This window comes from Manacus candei, unplaced genomic scaffold (genome assembly GCF_025592945.1).
Source record: "Manacus candei isolate 608988 ecotype Guabito, Panama unplaced genomic scaffold, ASM2559294v1 h1tg000056l, whole genome shotgun sequence".
Taxonomy (NCBI): domain Eukaryota; kingdom Metazoa; phylum Chordata; class Aves; order Passeriformes; family Pipridae; genus Manacus; species Manacus candei.
The window spans coordinates 3293314-3318131 of NW_026138104.1; the positions used below are offsets into that span (position 1 = coordinate 3293314).

The 24818-nt window shown below is 35.6% G+C and overlaps 1 protein-coding gene across 3 annotated transcripts in view; it reads left to right on the plus strand.

Moving 5' to 3' along the window:
* Nucleotides 1-24818, plus strand: part of LOC127477741 (ATP-dependent translocase ABCB1-like) — a 50785-nt gene that overhangs the window by 5580 nt on the left and 20387 nt on the right. Inside the window, exons 2-16 of one of the 3 annotated variants that reach the window (XM_051802539.1) lie at nucleotides 2172-2288; nucleotides 7212-7374; nucleotides 8219-8328; nucleotides 9055-9115; nucleotides 10426-10573; nucleotides 11915-11981; nucleotides 15620-15811; nucleotides 16481-16652; nucleotides 17776-17900; nucleotides 18608-18779; nucleotides 20366-20479; nucleotides 21452-21562; nucleotides 22631-22756; nucleotides 22944-23147; nucleotides 23531-23701. In XM_051802539.1, the coding sequence (XP_051658499.1) occupies nucleotides 8243-8328; nucleotides 9055-9115; nucleotides 10426-10573; nucleotides 11915-11981; nucleotides 15620-15811; nucleotides 16481-16652; nucleotides 17776-17900; nucleotides 18608-18779; nucleotides 20366-20479; nucleotides 21452-21562; nucleotides 22631-22756; nucleotides 22944-23147; nucleotides 23531-23701 (1749 nt within the window). In that variant the 5' untranslated portion in view covers nucleotides 2172-2288; nucleotides 7212-7374; nucleotides 8219-8242. Of the gene's footprint in view, nucleotides 1-2171; nucleotides 2289-7211; nucleotides 7375-7633; nucleotides 7744-8217; nucleotides 8329-9054; nucleotides 9116-10425; nucleotides 10574-11914; nucleotides 11982-15619; nucleotides 15812-16480; nucleotides 16653-17775; nucleotides 17901-18607; nucleotides 18780-20365; nucleotides 20480-21451; nucleotides 21563-22630; nucleotides 22757-22943; nucleotides 23148-23530; nucleotides 23702-24818 lie in introns of those variants that run through there. The other 2 variants (XM_051802541.1, XM_051802540.1) reach the window with 2 other exon arrangements.

The window sequence follows — 24818 nt, forward strand, 5'->3', positions numbered from 1 at the left end:
GAGCAAGACCCCTGTGGTTTACTGATTAGTTAAATATTTTGTATTGGTTCTTTCTGCTGTTTCTTGGGCAGGAAGGTCTCTGTTTACTAATATTACTCATATTACTCATATTTGTCTATGATTAGAACTTATACTGATCACATTGCTGTTTATTATGTTATGTCACTTTTACACAAAGCTTATGCTTAGAAGTGAGTAAGAAACAAATAAGAAAAAAAGGTGAAATTTGGATTTGGAAGGCCAAAGTCTAATAAACTCAAGTTTCAGTGGGAAGTATATGGGAGAAGGTTGTTTTTGCCTTGACATGGATAATATCTGGAGGTCTTATCCCAATAAACCTTGTTGGAGTCAATAAAGCTTGTTGGAATCAATAAACCTTGTTGGAATCAAAATATATTTTAGTAATCTTATGATGTACCAGCTTGTCACAACTGAAGTGAGTTTTTCCATTCTCTCTGCCACCAGCTTCAGCTGTTGACAGTCCCTGGACTAGAGATAGCTTGGAACTGCAAGCAAACGGGATCTTGTACCTGGATGTGTTAGGAGAGATAAGGAGCTTGGATTAACCATTGAGTACGACTTTAGGAAATAAATTTGTGGAAATTAAGATTAAAGGCTCCTGATGGAAAGAGGGAAATTGGGGGTTAAGAGAAGCTGCAGATAGATAATGAGACATCAGAGCATCTAGTCTGAGTCAACAGAATGACTACAGGTGATTACCTTCTCAGTAACCTCAGTAACTGTAGCCATAATGCAGCTGGCCACAACATAGTGAAATCTGATGGTCTGGTTGCTGAAGTCCTGCATGGTGAGAGATTTATTTCCTCCAATCTCTTTAGAACTGTTTCTTGCAAAATGATCACATGAAGCAGAACTTGATATCATAACTGGAATCTTCCTGTTGAATCTCCCTGGATTGTTGTCAGAGATGCACTGGTGGTGTGATATGTGAGGCAGACTGAGCTTTGGCATGTGACAGCATGTTTCTGGAAGCAGAAGTGATCCATATGAAGAAGCATTACCCCTACTGTCTATGGCTATGGCTGTTTAAAAGGTTTGGAGCTTGTGAACACGACTGTATACAATTGCCTGTAGAAACAAAATTGCCTTAGAGTGGACAATTATTTGTTTTATGGTAAACATCAAAAAGGAACAGAGCAATTTGACTCTGATTAAAGACTAACATGCAGAACATGGTCATAGTGCCATAATCGATGACTTATGAAATTAACTGAATGATTATTTTTAGTCATTTCACTAGTGTAACAAAATTCAATATATAGATTAAATAAAATATGTAAGTATCCTTCCATATTGCTAGAGGACAAGAAAGTCAAATTACTTACAGAAACTTAAAATATTTCCCTATTTTTTTAAATAAACAACAGACTGAGGCTACTTTCCACAAAGAAAAAAAAAAAAAGAACCTGTGAAACAGTTTGGGTCCAGAGGATAGTAATGGCAAAGATCAATGGCACCAACTCTATCTAGAAGGTTATAGGAACTAGGTTTTGTGTTTGGTTTTAGATTTGGGGTTTTGGTGGGGTTTTGTTTGTTTGTTTGTTTGTTTGCTTGCTTGGGTTTTTTTGGTTTTTGTCTAGAGAAGACAGGCAACATTTGTGAAAGCAACATTAAAAGTTTGAAAGCTGTGAAAAGGAGTAACAGGTCTAACCTGTGTCAAGGACAATTCATGTTAGACATCAGAAAAACTTCCTGGTGTTTCAGATAGTCTAAACGTCTCCATCGTTGTTTTTAGAAACTACCAATGGAGAGACAGAACTTAAACACCCGTCAAGAACGGCATATGTAACAATTGATCTGATCTGGAGGAAGGAGGATGGCCAGGATGGCGTTTTGACATTATATGTCATCTACATATAATGAGCTTTAATTGTAGAATAGCAAAATAAACAAAAAATTGGAATTCCGTATTACTAGGTAGAAGCTGAACGACAGGTTTTTAACTCTCATAATTTCCTGTGTAATCTAGACATTTCACAAATTGTATGGAATAGAATGTGAGTATTCATAATATATGAATTTAAATAGTATTGTACAAGGAAATAAGTCAATATTAATAGATTCAATTTCTGTACAGGTATAATTTTAATGCTGTTATATATTTCATATAGAGTGACTTGAGTTTGTAAACTCCTTTCCTTCTTCCTCAGGACTTCAGCTGTCTGTGATCCAAGACACAGTTGTGTCACCATCTCTCAGACTTGTGAGGAAATTGCTAAATTCTGAGCAAGAACTACAGAGAAATTGATAAAGGGGACTTCTGCAAGGTAAGAAAGGTAAAATGGCAGACAGAGGTAATAGTCTTGAGATGGAGTTAAGCAACTGTTTAAGGATTCAAGAGGAAAACATCACCATGAAAAGGAAAAAGCAGCAATTTGGAAGACAGCAATTAAGTCACAATGAGAATCTGTTCCAGAGGCAGTAGAAACCAGCTCTACCCCACCTCACTGGGGACTTCTTGGCCAGCAAAGACTTTTCCTGTTTCTTATTCAGAGCACTGAGCATACCAAGGGTCAGTTTAATATTTCATTAATTCAAGTTATCAACAAATGGTTGTGTATGGTAACTAATCAGTAACTGCTGAATACTTTTAAGTTGTGTGTATTCAGCTTACAAAGGATTCTTTGTGCACAGCAAAAAGGTGTCTGTCCAATCAAAGAGACTTGATGAGGGAAGGATTGCTTGTACTGTTACAATATTATGAGGCATATAATTGCCTAGAAAAGTTGTTTTCCACCTGCACAAGAAGTAAATTTATATTTTTCCTGCAATTTTTCATTTGTGATATAAAGTCCTGAGCATTTTTAAATCCCAAATATTCCATACCATATTTCTTTAAATGCATTTTTCTGTTATAACTGTAGGAAGAATATAATTTTAAATGCAACTATACTGCAAGTAATGATTATGAAAAATATTATATCCTCACACATTAATGCATGATTGAGTCATATTGAATAACTCTGGTGATAAAGTTGTTTCCCATATACAGAAAATATTGCTCAAAAGGAGGGGTAGATCTGTCTGGATTTTCTGTTGTTTAAGTGTAAGCCAAAAAAACTGTGAAGCTTTCAGAAACAAGACTGAGTTTGTGAAGCTGAAAACTGACACATTAGTAATAGGAAGCTCGTGACAGTCCTCCTTAAGTCCTCCTTAAGAGAATAAATAATTAACTTCAAATCAAATTGCCAGACAACAGAAGTAATTTTAGAACTTGTTTTTCAGAGTAAACTTTCTTTTTAAACACAAATAGAAGCTTGATGCTTACAACAACTTGATTTGTCCTCATGCTTAGTCTGAGACAAGTAAAATGCCCACCGATTCCAACGGGCATTCTCTCATGGCTGAGCATACAACGTAGTTCAAAGAACACGCAATTCTCATTTTCTGACAGTATGATTATTTTTGTCACAAATGACAAGTCTTGTTGACAGAATGGTAGCCAAGTTGGCAAAATTCCTGTACAACATACTATTCTTTTCCAACACTGATTAACAGGAAAGAGGCTGCTAAAATGGAACAGGAGTTCCCTGAGTACTATAAATCAGAGCTTCTTCACAGTTATTCTAATCTATGCTAGGATTTAATGTCATTTGAGGAATCATTGCACAATTCCTGGGACCCACTCCACAATTTTGTCTACCTGGATCTTGTTGGAAAATCCAACTCTCCATCTTTAAAGTAAATAAAAGAAAAAAGTAGCTTGTGGGATTTTTCTCTGGTTACATTATATTCAGACTTTGAAGTATTTGCTTCAGTTTCTACTCTTGTTTGCTATTTTTATTGTAAGTATAAAAAAGGTTAATTTTTCTTGATTTTGTTTAAAAATTTTGAAGGCATCATGACATCATTTCACTATGTTTTGTCTCTGCTATCAAAGTCAGATTAAAGTTTCTGTGTTGGTTGTTTATTCTGATATCAAGTCCCAGTTAGCCATCCCCTTTGCGGGCCTGCATCAGATAAAAAAAATACGTGGAACCAACGTGTGATTTGTGGGATGAGATCCTCTCAACACAAGTTATTTTCTGGAAGCATAAGCAGTTGAAATTTCACTACAAAACATGACAGCCCTAGTTTTGAAATGCCTTTTCTGCTGCTCCAGAAGTTTGTTCATCAAATATTGAGACATTCTGACATACGGGAGAGGGTTGGATAAGTAAATTTAGATAATTAAATACTTGGAAACAATATGGAATAATTAATAGTGAGTTACAGTATAGGATGATCTGTGTTACCTAACTTAACTGCAATCCAAAAATTAGGTTATAATCATGCAAAATACAATTTAAACGCTATTGTGAATAACGGAGCTATACTGAAAAGACTGGTGAGTGGTCTGTAAGAGCAATGACTTAGAGAAGGATTTAAGGTTTGTCATAGTTTATTGTACCTGTACAATCTCTCATTGTACTAGAGTGCCCAAGAGAGATTATTCAAACCATGCATTTATATCAAGTAGCAGAAGGGAATTAATTGTACCTCAGTTTAGCATTACAGTGTTGACAGACTATTTCAAAGGATTGATGGTCATCCTTCAAACGTACAAGAAGTTCTTACGCTCAAAATTCTAAAAATTTGAGTGAATATAATGCAAGAACAGTAAAACTCTGTCAGCCAAAGGGAAACTGGCTACTATCTTAATAAAGAGAGGGTTGAGTAAACCTTCTGAATATGTATAAGTATTTTCAAATAGAAAATATATCTGACAATGCAGGTCCTCATAGCAATAATAATATCCAAGAGGTATTGTTCTCTCTTCAAATAGCAATATCCGTGAAGGGAAATGCAGCAAGAAACAGTTAGCCAATAGGTGCAAAAAACTTGTGACCTATTGCAATTTTTAAAGTACAACTAGATATTTTCCTCAAGTATAGCCTTTACTTTAGACAAGGTCAACTTTCCTGACCCATTGAGTCACTTGGCAGAACTGCCAACTGCCTGAAATCCCCTGAGACATTTACCACATAACTCAATAGAGGTAGCTCTTTGAGCTGCAGTTGTCATTTGCCTCATAGAATCCCACTGGTCCACTGTTGGATAGGGCTGAGATGGACGTGTATTGGAGTTTTGGACAATCCAGGTGCATAAACATTATCAGTCATTTTTTATTTGCTTGTACAAGGGATTTGAATTGTCCAACAGTTCCCATTTCACCAGATCTCTGCTTCTTCTAATCATTGAATAACAAACTGCTTTGGGAAGGAATTTTGAATTGTTTATGAGCCTTAAATAGCTCAAAGGTCATAGATTGGTCACCTCTGTTTAAATCTATCTTCTGTGTGAAATTTTGTGACTAGTAAGTAGAAGGAGAAAAAAGAAAGGTTTTCTTTCTTCTGGACTTTTGAATGATCAGGACACTCTGCTTTCAAGACATATTTACTTAGCATCAGGTTCATGTCCACTCGATACAGACTGTCTATAGGAGATTTCATGCCTCAGCTCTTCAGTCTACAGAACTAAACCATCTCGATGACATCAAGGCTTGGTTAAAGCTGAGGGTAAGCTGTTGATTTAACCAAATAACTGATCTGAGGGAAGACAGCATTTTTCAAACATTGGGATTATGAATCCTGCCAATGTATTTAGGGCAAAACTGGTCGCCAGACTTTGGATGAGACAGCATTTCTCCTCAGAAGAGATTGACTGCCACCTATATTGTTCCTGGATGTTTTTGTACATCTTTGGTTGTGGATCACCTGCTATATTACCTACATGTTTTTTTATACTCAAGTGCAGGTAATTTGCAGTGGTGATGCCTCGGATTCTTCTGTTGTTGTTTTATGATGCAAATTTAATCTCTGCAGACTGAGATTATATAGTCAAATCCAAATTATCAATTTTAACGTGGACGTATCTGAATGATTTATAGCCAACTGCAAGATATAAGAGATTAGAAGGAGGATTTAGTGATCTTCTCTGATTTCAAATTCTGTGCAATTGTGAAGCTGAGTGAACAGTCAAAGTATACAAGCTATAGAGAAATCACAAAATTTTGTATCCTACTAAGTAGGTGTAAAATACTGTAAAATACGTTCCCAATTTTCTCACCTTTTTAGTATCAGTTTAGTTGCTTCAGCTCATAGTGTGATAAAACCAGGTGTCTTTCATTTTCTTTGCTTTACTGTATGCAGGCAGTAGAAACTCTGGTAAAAATTAAATTGCTCTTCTGCTATATTTCTATTTCCCTTTCTTCTCATGACTGCAGTGCCATAGCATCAAGACATTCCAATGTGATAACAAAATGTTGTGAAAGATCTTTTAGTTTTGACCATTCTCCCTTAAATGTGAAATAGTTCTGAAAGTCCTGCATATAATATTTCATTTTTTAATCAATTAATTTTCTTTAAAATTTCTCATTTGACTTTATTCAATTTCCCCTGAAATAATTGGACCAGTTCATTAGGATCAAGTAGAGGAAAGTATTTAGGCACCCAGGTTAAAACCTATTAACTGCTGTGGATAGACCTCCATACACATATTTCAGAATGACTTTTCATAAACAGATAAGACTTATACTTACTAATCCTTTATATTTTGCTTGACTGATAAAGCTAAACTACCCTTTCTAAACCATTCCTCAATCTGATAAGACTGTTTGTATTCCAAAACATTATAAAAATACTATTTACCAAAATTTTGAGATTACAGGCATACATGAAAAAAAGGAACAAAAATAATTTCTTCTGTGTAATTATCAGATTAAGTAAGTTTTGTGTAAGTAAAGTGATAGGACACCTACAGAGAAATTAATATAAATCTACTTGTCTTCTAGGACAAGTATTTTTATTCAACTTTTCACAAATTTTACTTCTGTAAAAGTGTTGAAAAATGTCTAGTTCAATACATATACTGAAATAAGGTTAAGAAGTGAAATTCATTTATTTTAAATGTTTTAAATATTTATTATTTTCATCAAAATAATGCCTACAGATACTGATAAAGCCATTACATTCCACAATGTCCATTAATAATGGTCCAAGTGGACTACTAATAAGTGGTCCATTTCAAACAGTCTAGAATCTGAACATACATTCAAAAATCAAAAAGATGCTAATTGAGAAGATTTCTGCTGACCAGAGCTATTTCCAAACCATTTTTAAACTGAGTCTGACACTCATCTTGCTGTTCTGCAGTTACTCAAATGAGAAATTATATGCACTCCAGTAAAATCCCATTTTCTTTCATGCTAGATGGGTCGTGTTTTCCTGGATTAGACTTAGAAGATTGGAAAAGAAGCAAAAGAGTAAAACAATCCTTTGGTGTTCTTTGGTTTCTTTCTCACTGTGTATTCAAGAATGGATTCATCCTTAGGTGTAACAGTTACTTGGAGCATTCAGCAACACCTCTAATAAGGTAAAGAGGAATTCCTCTGAATTTAAGGGGCATAGTTAAGCCAACAGTAGATCCAGGGAACTTTTTTTGATGGAAGAATAGAGTATTCAGGGTTGTTTTCCCAGGTGACAGTGAAATAAGTGTGTGTTTAAGGAGTAGTATTACTCCCTTTAGGAAAAGGGAGGTACAGTCCAAAGTGCATACACTTTACTCGCCAAAATAGGCAAGGCAATTGGAGTGGGAAAAAAATGAGAGAAATCTATTTGTTATCTCTGTCTTACGTAACAAGAGCAAAGTCCAATCATGCAGTGTGTCCTGAACCATCTTAATTCTGCTCATGTTTGAGTAGTTTTTCAGAGGACTGGACACAAACTCAGAACAACCTTCCCGGTATGTCAGTAGTTTGGGACTTCTTTTAAATCAGAGATATTTTATAAATTCACTGATGTCTAAAATCGGGGAAAATCCAGTTAACTGGATAAAAATTAGTTATTTTAAATAAACATTTACTTTCTCCTTTATTTTGTATATCTTTGCTGAATTGCAGAAAATATTATGCTTGTATCATTCAAATGAAATTAAATGAACAAGGTACTGTCATCAAATGAATACAAATCCAAAATGTTTGTCAGGAAACACCAAACTTCTGGGCTGTTCTCAACATGCTTATACTTGTTCATTATGAGGATTCACTTGCAATGTATGATATTAATAACTTTACTGATTTCAATAAGTATCTATATTTTTCTTTCAAACAAATGGTTGTTGAGATTACTCAAAAAAAATTATGGTTTTGAGATTACTAAAAAAAATTTAAAACTTTTGCTTAAGACTGTGTATTTCTCAGACAAATATTATTTTACAGGGAGCTATTTTCAATAAATTTAAAATGCATTCTGAAGATGAAAAGAACTATACTGCAGATGGAAATATTCATGATGTTGCCAACCAGGGTCATGAATCTGAAGACAAACAGTAAGTATTCTTAAACATTGTGAACATTCTGTATTGAAGCTTGTAAGATTACATTACCTTATTTTATATTTAATTTCATTTATTTATTTTATTTTACTTTATTTTTCAGAAAAGCCTAATAACAGAAAGCTTGGTATCAAACTGAGAGTAACATTGATTGACATGTTCATTTGGTGCAGAAGGACCTTTTATCTTTTTCTTGTAAGGACTAAATGTCCACAGTTTTGACAGGAGTTTATTGAAAAAATAAATCTGAAATATGACAGAAATTCTGTTGGAGTGGACATCTTGGATACATTTATGTTATTTGCTAGAGATTATCTTAATATCTTTCATATGGCAGGGAATCTATATTTTACATACCTTGAACATTTTATGTATTCCCCACCTACCATATGGAAAAATTTGATTTTGTAAGTTATCTTCCCCTTTCCCATTTTGAAATTATATAGTGCTTCAGTTCACAACTTCCCTGACCAGGTAGTGGAACCACTGAAACAGGTGAACTGGGGAGAACTTGACTTAAATTTACAGCAGTCAGGAGCTGAAACCTGGAGATTTAAGGTATTCTCAGGAATAAATCATATTCATTTTGCACACAATTTTTTTACTGTAAATTTTTTTCATAATTGTATTTTAATTGAACTGCTTTAATATGTTGCATTAGTATTTCTGTAAAATGTCATCCATTTTTAAACTCATTAAAATCATCACCCCTTTTCTTAGAAAGAAAAAGAAGAAGCAGAAGAAAGGGGAAAAACCTAAGGTGGTCAGCCCGTTTGCTCTGGTAAGATTTGTTCTCTCTGTATATGTGTACCTACATATTCATGCAGGCACATTTCAAAAGGCTAAACAGAAATGATTGCAATTATGTTAGTGCACTGCATCCATGATACTGTCTGTACCAAATACTGTGAGACTGCAGAATACTGGCTATAGCATAGAAATCAAGCAGTTCTCTTTGTGGATGCAGTTACGTTAAAGAAGCTGTCTTATTACTGTTAAGGATTCTTAGGAGTCTTCCCTTATAAGTGATCATGCTAAACACACTCATACTAGATTTTTGTTTGTGAAAGATAGGGATTTCCATATTCAGTCATTTCTTCTGACACAATAAAAAGGGCATCCATGTGTCTGCAATTATGTGTGGTGTCCTCTAAATTACCGGAGTCAGGTACTAATCATACTGATTAGGCCCATTAATCATCATTCAGTCATCTGAATCAGCAGTAAAAAGTAACTCTGGGGCATTGATGAAACTTAAAATTAAGAATTGAGTACTAAAAAGTACTTAAAATTCCAGATTTTTTCTGTATATTTCAAAAAATTATTTTAATCTTTAATCAAAATCAATCATATGTCCTCTTTTAGTAATACTAAAATATTTTCTTTTTTTGTAGGTTTTGTATACATGATACACAGCAATGATATTGCAAATAACAGACATAAAACTACAGTCCATGATGCTGGACAATGCCCAATTTCTTTACTTTGCTATATCAGCTTGCACTTGTACAATTACATCATGGGACAATAATTTAAGTCAGTAATCTTAGTAATTTACAGTACAGAATAAAGCCAGTGGTTTTGTAACAGATGAACTCAAACTTTATTAAGTTCAATGGCAGGAGGATTTAGGATTTCAGTACATTTTTATAATGTCTGTAGTACATTAGGAACAGTTTTTCTGACTACATAATAATGAATTTAAAGTAAAAGAGATTATTGCCTTAATTATCCCAATGCCATTAACATTTCTTATAATTTGAACTTTATATGGTGAACTTAAAAAGGGCAAATTTCTTGTGCCTTGTTTACCTATGGCCTTTCTTACCCAGGTGCAGATAATAATACATTAAAATTCTACACCTCTCTAGTTTTGAGAGTTTATAGCATAAAAGTGCTTATAGTGAAAGGATTTATTCCTGTACATTTAAATTGTTTTGTAAACTGAATTTCTAATCAGATAAAGTTGTAGTTTTGTGACAGCAGGTGTACAATTGATAGTTTTGTCTTTACTTTCTTGACTTTGTAGACATAGCATTGTGTTAGTATTCTAATGCAATAGTTAGAATTCATTTCTCTTCTCACTCACAGTTTCGATACTCCACTTGGTCAGATAAATGGTTAATGATACTGGGCACTATTCTGGCAGTAGCCCATGGAAGCGCTCTCCCTATTGCAATGATAATTTTTGGTGATATGACTGACAGCTTTGTTGCTTCTGGAGACTTAAATTTTACAGGTAAGAATATATCTGCTGTGCTGAGAACAATGCCTTGTATTTAAAAAGGGATGGGGAGATTCAGGCATCTTGACAGGACATACTGATGTCAGAAACCCCTGTGCTATACTATCACATGAATTAGTAAGTCATGTTCATTGTAATAGACATACACTATATTTTGGGGGATTTGTATTGTAGTTTTTAGTTTCTGCGTTAGTAGATTTTATTTTTGACTTTTTTTTCAAATTACCTGCTACAGTGCACATTCAATAAATCATGTTTAACTGTGCTTGTAATAAACAGAAAGTGGTTGGTTTTCCATCTCTTCAGCATGGGCTCTTGTTGATTCCCTTGCATCAAATCTGACAGTTATAGTTTATGAGGTGAATCAGATCAGTAGGTAGATTAATTGGAGATTCACTACCAAAAATAAAAGTACTAATTTTCTCTGGGATCCATCTGTTGACCAGCCTCATTTGCTGAATCAGAACTGTGAAATCAAACACAAAGGAAGGCAGGCATGCACTGCTAGATACGAGAGGAAGGAGTGATACTGTCACTTTGGTGTCAACACATAGATCAGATTATGTCATCCTCTGAACTCAGAGCATCAGTAAGGGACTCTAGTGTGTGGGTAGTTTTTCTCATCAGTCCTCCCAGTCAAAGAGAAGGGGTTTGAAAGGGCTAATCAAATCTGGTCAATCAAAAAATGGTTACTGGACTGGTGGCACAGCCCAGGGATTCAGCTACTTCCGACCATGGGACTCGCATTGAGAAATCCCATCTCCTGGGGGCTGGGTGGGGTCCATCTGTCGGAGAAGGAGAAGAGCATCTTTGGCCATAGGCTTGCCCAGTCTTTAAACTTAAGCTGCCAAGGGAGAGGAACCTCAGTCCATCCCACTCCCACCTGTGTGATGCCAGTGCCTGCAAGAGATGCCTGGAGCCTGGAGAGGGGACCTACCTATGACGTGAATGTTGGAATGAGAGGATACAGGCTCTTCTGAAAGAACATTTGGGAAGATGAGAAGGGGGTGTCACCCTCTATGTCAGTGACCAACTGGAGTGCATGGAGCTCTGCCTGGGGTTGGATTCCTTCTGAGCCAACCCAATCTATGATTCTATGTATGCTCAGGAAGACCTTTTAATCTCAAGTTACGCTTGAGATGGTTTTCTAGTCAATGGAGTTATGACTAATCCTATATTAGCAAAGTTCATTAATTTTTGTTTAAATTTTCTCCTTTCATTCAAATCAACTCGATTCAAAACAAGATGTAACAACTCCGAATATGCTGAACAGCATGCAGGAAAAGTAATTTGTTAAAGCTTGCTCTATTAAAAGTATTTACTCTTCTTTCTAAGGACTGAATTCTTCTCAAATGAATTTCACTGCAGACATGCTTGAGAAGCTGGAAGAAGATATGACAAGGTAATTAGAAATTCGTATTTCCTCTTTTTTTAGTGTAGGTACACATTTCTATTCAAGCCATTCTTCCCCCAAGAATATTTTGCACACTTTAAACAACACAAAAACAATGATTGACTGAATAATATATGTACCTAAAGATTGGCATATGAGATTATTTGAGGCACTGGGAAGATTCTTGAACATCCCCAGCCATTCCCCAAAATTTCCCTGTTGTCACTTGCTCTCACCCATTCTGCCCCCATTTCAGGGGTGCTCTGTGTTCCAATGACATTTGCATTGCCTTCTTTTTTACTTCTCTTCCTCTGAATTCATAAAGAGTAATTGTTATGCTAAAAAATTATGTTGATTATCATCCATCGATTCCTTGAACTGTGGTGATTCACTTGCAAAAGCAGAATTTAAATTGTCAGATAGTATCTGCTTTGCTGCCAAAGCATCAAGTGCAACTAAATGGCTCTCTACAAATACCTGAAAGGAGGTTGTAGCAGGTAAAGGTCTGTCTCTTCTCCCAAACAACAAGCAATAGGACAAAAGGAAATGGCCTCAAGTTGTGCCAGGCGGAGATTGAATGTCTTCATGGGAAGGTTTGTCAAGCATTGGAAGAGGCTGCCTAGGGAAGTGGTTGAGTCACCGTCCCTGGAGGTATTTAGAGGATTTGTGGATGTGGCACTGAGGGACATGGTGCTGGGTTAACAGTTGGATTCAAGAATCTTAAAGGTCTCTTCCAACCTAAACAATTCTATGATTCTGTGAAATTATCTGCAGAAAATACAGATTTAGATTATATGCAGCCTTAAATCTAGCATTCTAGAGCAGGCAATAGCAGAAGACAATATTCAGCAGATGCTTCTGCTAACAGAGCTCCATAAAGAAAAGATCAAATAAGCAGAAACATAAGCTGCTAATAGACGTGCTTTGTTAGGGGGCTTTATTAACCACTGTCCATACACTTAGTTTATGCAGGATATCTACAGTTCATGTAGGTTTTTTTTCCTCAGGTTCTCTGTTCCTCATTAGGTATTGAAAAATATCTGATGTGGTCTTCAAGGCACTTGTCTTTTCTGAAGAGAAGGAAGACATGAGACATTTGCTGTAGTAACTCTTGCTGTTTTATACCAAAGTACATCATCATTTCTGGTAACAGGGGACTGTAAAGTTACAGGTCATTTAGATTTAGTAGTTAATTTTGTAATTAAAAAATAAAATCGATTTACACCAGAAAAAAAAAGTTCTTTACCCTAAAATAAATGAGCAAACAAGGAAAAGGCCATTACTTAGAAATGACGAACTTTTATGTAATGAGAATGAACTGACAGGGAATTGGCTTTTATGCTTTATAGGAGAGTGTGGCCACACAGTTTCTTGCTCCCTCAACATTTCTGACAGTCTCTGACACAAATGCAAGCAATGCATACACACCTTCAGTGGGATATCCTTTTGCCCAGTGATTTGAAAGCAAATTTGAAGGCAGAATTGCAGAACTAAATAATTTGTGCATGGTTGAAGTTACACTAACTGTTCTGTGTTTAGTAAATACCTGATGCCTACTTGCACAATATTTTTGAAGTCTGTCTTATGTTTACTCTAAAAGAACTTGAAAAATAATTGTTCTTACTACCTATGAAATGATAGAACTTGTTTTGCCCATTATTTATTTGCTGGGTGATCTCTCCCTGTCCTTATCACCACCCATGAGCTTTTAATTGTATTTTTCTCTTCCCTGTCCAGCTGAGGAACGGGATGGAGCGTGTTGGGTTGGGCACCTGTCTTCCAGCCAGGGTCAAACAACCACAAACATCAGGCATGCCACCTTATCTTTTAGGCATTAACTCTGAAAGTACAAGTACAATGAATAAAAAGCAGCACAAGTTTCTCTTTAGAAACAAATTGTTTAATGAGGAATGTATTACTTCTTAGCAGCACAGGAACAGGTTTTCTTTTCCAAAGTTTCTAGATAGAGCCTTGAGTTAGTGATTTCACTGGTTTGAAGAAGCAGCTGGTTGTATCCACTCCTTGTTTCTCTAAGAATGCCTGCCAGCAGGTCAAAAAATAATAAAACCCATTTACAAGGACAAAGTTCTCACAGAGGTGTGTTCAAATACTGAAATATACACGTGGACTTGGTTGTGTTTGTTACTCAAAAAACAGCTTGCCCAAACCCCTACTATTTCTCAAAAGAAAAATAACTATTACTTTACAATGCAATAAACATTTATTCTCCGATTAGTTTCATCAGTGAATTTACAGAATATGTTTTATCAGCATGGAATCTGGCAAAGATATGAATCCCTTTTGAGACAATTTGTCATGAAACAAAGTCCAACCATAAATCAATTCTTTGAAGTCATATAACATCATAAAGTAATTGTCTAAAGTAATTACTGCTGAATTTAGATGCAGTGCTCTTGAGGTTAGTTTGGGAAGGTTTTTTTAAGTTTGTAGAACTTTAATGAAGCTGAATGTGATCGAAGTCAGTATTCAGCTAACCAGCCTTCCGTTAAACATTAACCTGCTTTTATTAAACTGTTTCGATTAAACGCATTTCATAATGAGTATGGTTCTGAAGTCCCTAACTAAACTGTAAGGTATCATAGCTGCAAGAAAGACTGGGTTAAAATTTGAAAATTTTGATCTGTCAAGCCATTCTCTCCTTTTTTGAGCAGAGCATTTGCACACTGATTCCTGCAATTTGCTCCCGCCAAGGAGCATGTTACAGTTCTACAGAATCAGTATGCATAACTTAGTACACGTGAGTGAAAGTCATAAGAGTTTTATAGCTTTTTGCTCATTATTTGCTTTTATATAGATGCAGTATTCTTATAATTACAGATATATACACCCTGAATATTTAACCCTTGATTTTGATCATGCTTTACAAATGGAATCAGTTCAGATATATTTTTCTGGTTTAATTCTGGTTTAAGTTCACCTATAACTGATTCTGATGTCAATTGTGTATCAAATCAAAATTGATTTAATTCTTTTTGAATGGTTTAAAGTTGTGACTCAAGTTGTGTTCTAGTTTGAGAAATATAGTGGTTCACACACTCTTGGTTTAGATTTGACACCCTGCGCAGGGCTGAATTAATTTAAAATTAAAATATCAACTATGCACAAAATAGTGAGCAAAAGAATTCTTGATCCAATGGTGTTTACTTGCAATAGATGTACATATAATAATGCTGTCTTCTCCAATCAGGAAACATTTCCAGCATCCATGCATATTTTTATTTATATAGACAGGCACATTGTATGATGAAAATGTGCATATAATATAGGTATATATGATTAAGTCTGTCCATGTGTGCTAAAAATGCTAGGGAGTTTTTGGAAGCAATACACGTAAGTGAAATGATATTGCATCTGTAATACAGTTCTAAAATAATCTTATGAGAAAATGCATGTTAAATTGACAAAAAAGAAAAAAAAAGAAAGGTAATTCCTGTCTAACTATATCTTTGTTTTGGTTATTGCATAAAAAAAACCCCTGATATTAACTACTATTCATAGAAAACTTATCAAGTTTTACAGAGGTCTGAAACAGAAGAAGTAAGCATCATGCTAAATTCAGACTGGTGAGGTAATTAAAATCAATTTAAGAGAGTCTTGCTTTTTTTGCCTTTTTTTTTTTCTTTCAGATATGCATACTACTATTGTGGAATAGCAGCTGGAGTTCTTCTTGCTGCTTATGTACAAACTTCATTCTGGACACTAACAGCAGGTCGGCAAATAAAAAAAATTAGAGAAAAATTTTTTCATGCAATTATGAGACAGGAAATTGGATGGTTTGATGTAAATGATGTGGGAGAACTTAACACTCGTCTTCTAGAGTAAGTACACTATACCTTTCCCAATGTTATTTTACCTTATTAAGCACGTCGGAGTTACAAATTTTTGTTTTTATTTTCATTGTGAAATTAAGTTTTCAATTTTTCTCATGGAGAGTCTCAGAAACTGAATTTCTAATATTTCTGATGCTGGACTGTCACAAAGATGTCAGAAAAGCTTTTTGTTAAGTTTCCTTGAACTCTGAGGATGACTAAGGCCCAGCCTATGCGATTATCCCTTGGGAGAGAAAATATAGTTCGTTTCTGTGCACACTGAGGACTGAATAAGGTGCCAGCTGACCCCAGCAGTGTGAACAGCTTTAACTGTATAACAAGATTTTCCTTTCTCTTTCCCTATCTTTTATTCCCAAATAGACCACAAGTGCCAAACTGATCAAAAATCTGGAATTAAGAGAGTGAGAGTAGTTTTACACTGTAGAGGGAATTTCAACCTTTTCAGAAAAAAACAGGTTTATAGCATTACAGTTTCACAAGAAATAGGAAATTTTCCTGGACCACACTATATAGTGCTTTACCTTGAAGAAAACTATTATTTGGAAACAATGAAATAGTAAAGATTGTCCTCCACACAGATGATCATGTACCAAAACCGAAAACGTTTGTTTTCCTTTCTACATTTTTCTTCCTTTCTGGATCTAATTTTTTTTTCAGTGATGTCTCCAAGATTAATGAAGGAATAGGTGACAAGGTTGGACTTCTCGTTCAACAACTAACAGCATTTGTAGCAGGATTTATTGTTGGTCTCATAAGAGGATGGAAATTAACCCTTGTAATACTAGCAGTTAGTCCTGTCCTGGGACTTTCAGCAGCCCTCTGGGCAAAGGTAGGTTAACATACATTCAATGTCAGGTTTTATATTAATGAGAGATAATGAAATAAATCTACGTATCTGAAATTATTAGTGTTAGAACTTGTTGTTTAGTCCAGTTATAGCTTTAGATAACACTGAAGTACATAAACTCTTAGATGAACTGTTCATCAGCACTCTCATGTTCAAGGCCAGGTTGGATAGGGCTTTGAGCAGCCTGGTCTAGTGGAAGGTGTCCCTGCCCATGGCAGAGCAATTAGAACTGGGTGATCTTTAAGGTCCCTTCCAAACCAAATCATTCTATGATTGGATGATTCTATGTAGTTTCAATAATATCATTCTTATAGATTGGGTAGCCTTATTTGATTTGAAGCTGTTTTGCCCATATAGCACATTCCCATACAGAGAAGTAGAATCCGTATTTGTAACTGTTTAACCACATCCACATACGTACTTCTTCTGCTGAAAGGAATAATTGCACCTCCTGAAAAATAAGGGAATAAATTAGAAAAAAAACTTGGTCTCAAACACAGAGTTTCTTTCAGAGTTTTTAACAACTTTGGCAAGAAATTTTAGACAGACTTAGATGAGAGAAGGACCAAATTACCATGGGATTAGAATGACTTACATTTGTAGTTTGAAAGTCTTCCCATTTTTATAGTATTTTATTTTCCCTACATTTGAAAGGTCATGAAAGCTTTCTCTATCCTGAGTGAGTATAGTGCAGAAAAGGTTAGAGAAGCATGTGCCATGCATGTCTACTGGCTGAGTCTTCACAGACTGTGGCCAACTAATGTAAGTTATAGGGCCCTCTGGCTAATGTAGCCAGAGATGAGAATGAGCTGAGAAGATCTGCCTGGGGAGAACCACACCAGCTCACTACGAGCAGTCATCTAATCTCCTGCACCGGGTGAAAGCAGAGTGGAAAATCCAGGCCTTAGCTGTTTACAAAGGGTAACATTTAATTATTTGATTGAATTCACAACATACTTAAAATTTGGATTTTGGACATTCTGCACTCATACATAATATAATCAAAAGGCTTCCTATTGGAAGAAAGTAGCTATGATAAAAGTCATTATGAAGCACTCGAGCTCATTCTATTTTTCCTATGTCAAAATATTTGATCTTGTATTAGGTTCTCTCTGCTTTCACTGACAAAGAACAAGCAGCATATGCAAAAGCAGGTGCTGTTGCAGAGGAAGTTCTGGCAGCAATCCGTACTGTAATAGCTTTTGGAGGACAGGAAAAAGAAATTAAAAGGTAAGAGCAATATTTGCTTTCATCAGTGGATTTTGAAGTCCTTGTTTCAGATAGTTTGAAGTTTTCTAGTATCTTTGTTGTTGAAAGTCTTGTTTTCTGCATTTTTAGGTAATGGAAGATTGTCTGTTAGAGACTATTACAAGGTTCACTATGTCTTGAAAGACAATTAGTTATTTTTTTAGAAAAAGTCAAAATAAGTTGATTTGTTGTCTCTGCTTTAGAGGGTATACAAACTACTTCAAACATCACACCGTGAGAGCTTTAGACAAAAAAAAGATCCCTCTCACGAAAAGAGATAACAATATCCTTGGTACTCTGATTACTCAGTAGCTGGGAATGTGCTAACAAACAATATCTCTATTTCCACTACTTTAAAACATAATTGTTGTGATATATTTTAACCTTTTATCTTAAGTGGTTCACTATCAAAATTCACCGACCTTCGGTTTATTTAAGGAACTTGAATGCCAATCCCTGACCTGCAATGCCCTTTTATTTCTACATACCAGGTTGACTGATGTTGGCCTTTTTAGGAGTTACCTTAGGTTACCCTGTTCCAGGATTACTTGTACAGTGTTTGGGTTAGGTATTTTATATATCCTGATGTACTTTGTGAGCATTCTTGTCCTAACTCATCCGCACAGTTTTTGGTGCCATGTGCCGTGGTACAAGTGTAAGTCTTTTTTGAACTTCTTTCTTTCTTCCAGATACCATAAAAATTTAGAAGATGCTAAAAGGATTGGAATAAGAAAGGCGATTACAGCAAATATTTCTATGGGTGCTGCTTTCTTATTGATATATGCATCCTATGCACTGGCCTTTTGGTATGGAACTACTTTGGTCTTAACTGATGATTACACTATTGGCAAGGTTCTGACGGTAAGTATTAAGGAGTAAATTCTCAATACTAGTGAGAAAAGCATGTTAAATTATGTAATGAGAACTTATTTGATTTTAATGAGAGTTATGGGCCAAAATTGGCAAAGTAGAATCCCTTCTGAACAAAAAGATTCTCACCACAGAAGTCTACATGTTTCCACAGCATCTCAAAATCTATATGAACCTAAAATAAAACATATATTATTTTCCACTGTTCTTATGTATTTTCTGACTTTCTTAAGATCAGACTGATATAGAAACAATTCAATCCAAAGCTGAAGTACAATACCCTTCCTAGTTGCTATTTGCTTTCAGATTTATGGGTCTGAATATATTTTCAGCTTGCAGAAACAAATACCTTTTTTTAACAGTCGTATGGTCTAAATAGATAATTTTTTTTATGTTTTGCTCTATGAGAACTTGGAATCACTTCTCAGTGTTTTTAGAAATTGAGGGGGATAAAAATATACTTGTGACTAGGGAATATGTTAAAAACTCATTACTCATAAGTCGTAACTTAAATTCTTCTCTTGATGTGGCAACCATTCTAATTTTCTATGAGATATCAAATTAATACGGTAAGAAGAATAACTTTGTTAACCATAAAAAAAGCCCAGAAAGGTGACCATATGCATATATTTATTTATTTTTTAAACTATCTCTTTTGTTTTGTTTATGAATCACTGAAGTTCATGAAAAATGTCTCTGATATATGGTTTTGGCTTTTTGGAATGTTTTATGCAGGTTGGCATATAGAACACTCAATGAGGTTCATGAACTTGTGTGTAATTTATTCTGTTAAAAGAATTTGCAATTTCAGTTGTCTGTGTTGTAGTTCATTGAATGGTGGTTTTGTAACAGGGATGGGAGGGTGCGGCCTTATCATGTGTTAAATTTGTGAGTAGCTCCTATTCAAGACAGTGGGTGTCATGGACTTTGCTCTGACTTACTGTGGCTGTTACAAGCTCTGTGCAGCATCATTTAATTGCCTTCTTTTTTTTTTTTATACTAGCTGAAAGCAATAAACTATGCTACTCTGAGAAAACAGTTTATTTGTTCTTTTTCTCTTTCTTTTTTGCTTGCACTCCCTCTCATTGAAGCAGAGGGATCCTTTATTACTTTGTGATGGAGAAGCTGGATTTGTATCTCTCTATTTCACTGTAACTTTGAAAGCAGAGTGATAGTGCTTTGCATATCTGTCTTTGTTTCCCTGGAAGATATGTAATATACTTTCCAGTCTTTGGAATGTCTTTGGCCTAAGAATGAATTCATACGATAAAATCCCGAGACATCAAGTGAAATCTACATTTTTTGGCATAGATTTTACAAGTCTCAATCACCTTTTCACTTCTTCTCAATATGTTTGCAGCATCAACATTGTGCATGAGCTCAGTTCTCAGCTGACTCTTAAAAAGCCCTTTTCTTAATGTTATTCTCTGATTTCAGTTTTTCTGTAATTCTAGATTCCTTAAACTTCTGTTAACAGGCATGGAGCCTCCTGATGCAAAGATATTTAAAGTAAATCAATAAATGTATTTCTCTGGTTAATAAGAATGAATATATGTCACTGTAAATATTTCTTTCAGGTCTTTTTCTCTGTATTGATTGGAGCTTTCAGTATTGGACAGACTGCTCCAAGCATAGAGGCATTTGCTAGTGCAAGAGGAGCTGCCTATGTGATCTTTAATATAATAGACAATGTGAGTATCCTTGCCCTTCTTATTATTTCAAAACTTCTTTTGAAGATAAGAGACCTTTCTTTTTAAAGACAGGCACTATTTATGGAAATGAAATTAATAAGATTAAATAACTGTGTAAAATAAGCAGAAATATAAAGATAAAACCAGATAGAATGTGTAATTATTAGTCAGTTCCTCTTTGTCATTTTTAGAATTATCAGTCCTTGCTTCAAAGGTAAAAATACTGGATCTCTGAATCACTTGATTTCAAAGGGTATCCTCTAATGTTTTTATCATGAAGGACATGTCTGTGGTGCTGTAATCACATGATTATAGACAATGTAGGTATATGAGCATAGTTTTCATGGTATCAGTGACACCAATGGTAGTGTGAGTGCCAGCAAATCAATAAAACACAACCTGGTAAACTGGATATGTACCTCAACTGCCAAGAGATTCTAAAATCAGGGAAGCTGTGATTTTGCTAGCTAATGAAGCTCTATGAAATGCAACTGCATGTTTTGGATTATTGTTGAGGTATACTTCAAGTTCTAGACCCACTCTGGATGGAAACAAACTCACTGATAATTAAGAAATCTGCTTCTGAGTAATGATCAGCAGATCAATTGTTTCTCAGACAAATTGTTTCAGCAGAAAGGCCAAAGCTCTAAATGAACAGCTCATTAGAGATGATGTACTCAGGTTAATCATCAGGCAGTGAAATGAATCCCAGATTATGGCTAGCTGTGGGTACAGTCTTAAGGACATTTGCTAAATTCACACAAAAGCTTAATGGAAAAATTCTAAAAGTATTCTTGCATAAGCCTATCATCGATGCAGCAACGAGGGAGCAAAACATCATGCAATATTTTTCTTTCAGAAATCTCAACTAAATTACTTAAAACCCACATTTAATGTCTCTGAAGAGTAATGGTGCACTCCAGGACTTCTTTATGAAAAAAAATAGGGGTTGTTGTATTTTATTTTGCACAGGAACCTCAAATTGACAGTTACTCAGAGGCGGGTTACAAACCAGACTACATTAAAGGAAACTTGGAATTCGAAAATGTTTACTTCAATTATCCATCCAGACCAGATGTTGAGGTATGTAAATGACACTTTATATATATTAGAGTTAAACATATAGATGATTTGTTGGGAAAAAAAAAATCATTAAGAAGTGACATAAATTATGTTACATTGAAAATATAACAATTCCAAGTTGATTCTCTAATGTATATAAAACTACCTTGCCATCACAGTGATTTTAGCTAGATATATTTACACCTTAGCCAAACATGTTAAGTTTTCTGAGTAACTTTCTGTCTAAAGCTATAGTAAGCGTGGCTATGCAAAAAACCATAAATATGTATTTCTATCAGAACCTAAACTTACACCCTAACCCAACTGTTTGTGTATTGTAATAATAATGAGATCGTGGGTTTCAGAGTACTTGCAATGCAGCTCTCTGATGACTGTGTGTGAGAAAGCAGATCCAGCAAGGACTTGCTATACATGGAATAGAGATCAGAATCTGTATTTGTCTGTCTAGACAGAGAATAAGTTTGCTTTTTGAAGCACTGTCATAAATCCATTGTTTGATTCAGTGGAGATGGAAGACATTTCAATGATTTCTGAAAATGTTTTCATGGGCACTGTCTTTGCACTATGTAATTATTTCCTTCCTTACCTTGAAGGAAAATCACTGGCCATGATAAAACAATCTTTCTTACTTTTGATAGGCAGGAAGAAAAGACACAGAGCTTTTAATGATGACTTTTACATAGCTTCCCTGTAGTTCGCATGGTGCATTAAAAAAAAAGTGAGGCAACAGAATACAGGAATATTGCATCATATTGCATTTCTATACTATATTTTAGTTTAGGTAGTAATGTTATTATTATTTTGTCATATGAACTGGTTCATGAGAGAGGTAATTGTGAAGTGTGTTGTATAACACCTTGATATTGGACCAACTGTGATGTAAATGTAAGAAAATTAGGCTGAAATCATGTTATCCAAAATTTAAACCCACGTTTACAAATTTTATTTTGTACCAGATTCTGCTACAAATACAAAGGGTATTTTATTGTAGTCTTTATATTTTCATCAAATTTACATTGATATTTCTACATACTGTTATGTTTTTGATTCCCTTTCCTATATGCACAGATACTGAAGGGCTTGAATCTCAAGATTAGTTCTGGCCAGACAGTGGCCCTGGTTGGCAGCAGTGGCTGTGGGAAAAGTACAACTGTTCAGCTCATCCAGAGATTTTATGATCCCAAGGAAGGCACGGTAAGATACCTCAAGTGAGCTGACTGCTCTGTATGTCACACTTGTTGAAAGCCTAGTTCTGGCCTCACTCACCTTGTTCCAATGATATGGTGAAGTCTTCCTAAAAAGGCATGTTGCCAGCATGGAAAGAGAGGTTCCTTGGTCAAAACACTCAGTAAACAATTTTTGTCTGCTTCCTTATGATTAGGTTACCATTGATGGGCAGGATATTAAGACCTTGAATGTCAGATATCTGCGGGAGATTATCGGTGTGGTGAATCAGGAGCCCGTGCTCTTTGCTACCACTATTGCAGAAAATATTCGTTATGGCCGTGAGGACGTCACCATGGAAGAGATTGAAAAAGCTACCAAGGAAGCCAATGCTTATGACTTCATCATGAAGCTGCCCAATGTAAGCAGACCAGTTCTCCTGCTGAACCAATTTCTTCTAAACCCTCTTGTGCCAAATAGTTCCTTAGGAGGAACGCTTGTTAAGAGAGGAAGCTATCCTTGGAGCTGTGAATATGCAAAGCTCTGCAGAGGTTCTCGTAACTTTTGAGAAAAATGTTAATTTTATATCTTCAGGTCGTGATTTGGCAGGTATTTGAAGAACTATTAGAATTCCAGGAACACAAATGATTAGGCGGGTTTATTCAAGTATGTGTTTATTCCTGTAAAGTAAGGAGGAGATGCTACTGGGGTTACTGACACTGGTGATTCTTTTCTTCACACTGCATGTCTTTGCTGGGAGTACTGTGGCACTGAGTGTTTTGAATGCGTGTGGTTGTCTTGTAGAAGTTTGAAACCGTGGTTGGAGAAAGAGGGGCACAGCTGAGTGGAGGCCAGAAACAAAGAATAGCAATTGCCCGAGCTCTGGTTCGCAATCCTAAAATTCTTCTGCTTGATGAGGCAACATCAGCTTTGGATACTGAGAGTGAATCAGTTGTGCAGGCAGCACTGGACAAGGTCAGTAGTGTTTTAAAATGAAGCAGGTAAGCAGGAGCCTAATATTTACTTTTTTCTCTGACTTTTGTTGAAAATAGAGACACATAAAACAAGAAAGGTAAACTTTGATTTGGCACATATTCACTGTAAGGAGAATTTTTGAGATCCTGCAAGTATTATAGAGAGCAATCTTATTTCAAGTGAGAAGATGGAATAATATTTTCTGCATTATTAAGCTTAAATCAACATTTTCTTGGTGTAAATACCATCCTCTGCTATTATCTGTCTTACTGACATGCATATTATTGTCAGTCACCTGCTTAATTAACTTATGAAGTCTAACAGACAAAATAAGCATTACCAGCATGTCATAATTGTTTGTAGCAGTGACTTGGCTTGAAATACTCCAAGGAAACACTTGCTTCAGTTAACATGAATTCTTCTAGGTGCTTCTTTTGTTCTTAGTGTAGAACTGTCTTGATAATGGACAGCTCATCCATCGTGCAACTCATGAGTCTCTGTATTTACCTTACAAATTTGTATCCTTGTGAACCTTTGCAGAAGACCTAGGGACTCATAGAATCATAGAGTGGGTTGGGTTGGAAAGCATCTTTAAAGATTATCTAGTCTCCACATGGAACAGGGACACGGTCCACTAGATCAGGTTGCTCAGAACCCCATCCAAGCTGGTCTTGAACACTTCCAGTGGTGGGGCATCCACAACACTGGGCAACCTGTTCCAGTGTCTCACCACCCTCATCGTAAAAATTTTTTTCCTTATATCTGATCTAAATCTACATCTACCCTCTTTCAGTTTAAAACCATTGTCCTTTGTCCTGTTACTACAGGCCCTGGTAAAAATCTCTCACCTGGTGGTCATAATGGTGGTCACCCTTTAGGTACTGAAAGGCTTCAATGAGGTCTCCCGGGAGCCTTCTTTTCTCCAGGCTGAACCCCAGCTCTCTTAGCCTGTGTGCATAGGAGAGGTCTGTTAGCTCTCTGGTAGTTTTTGTGGTCTTCCTCAGAACTCACAGTATTCCAGGTGGGATCTCAACAGAGGAGGGTAAAGAGGGAGAATCTCCTCCCTCAATCTGCTGGCCACGCCTCTTTAGATGTAACCCAAGTTACAGTTGGCTTT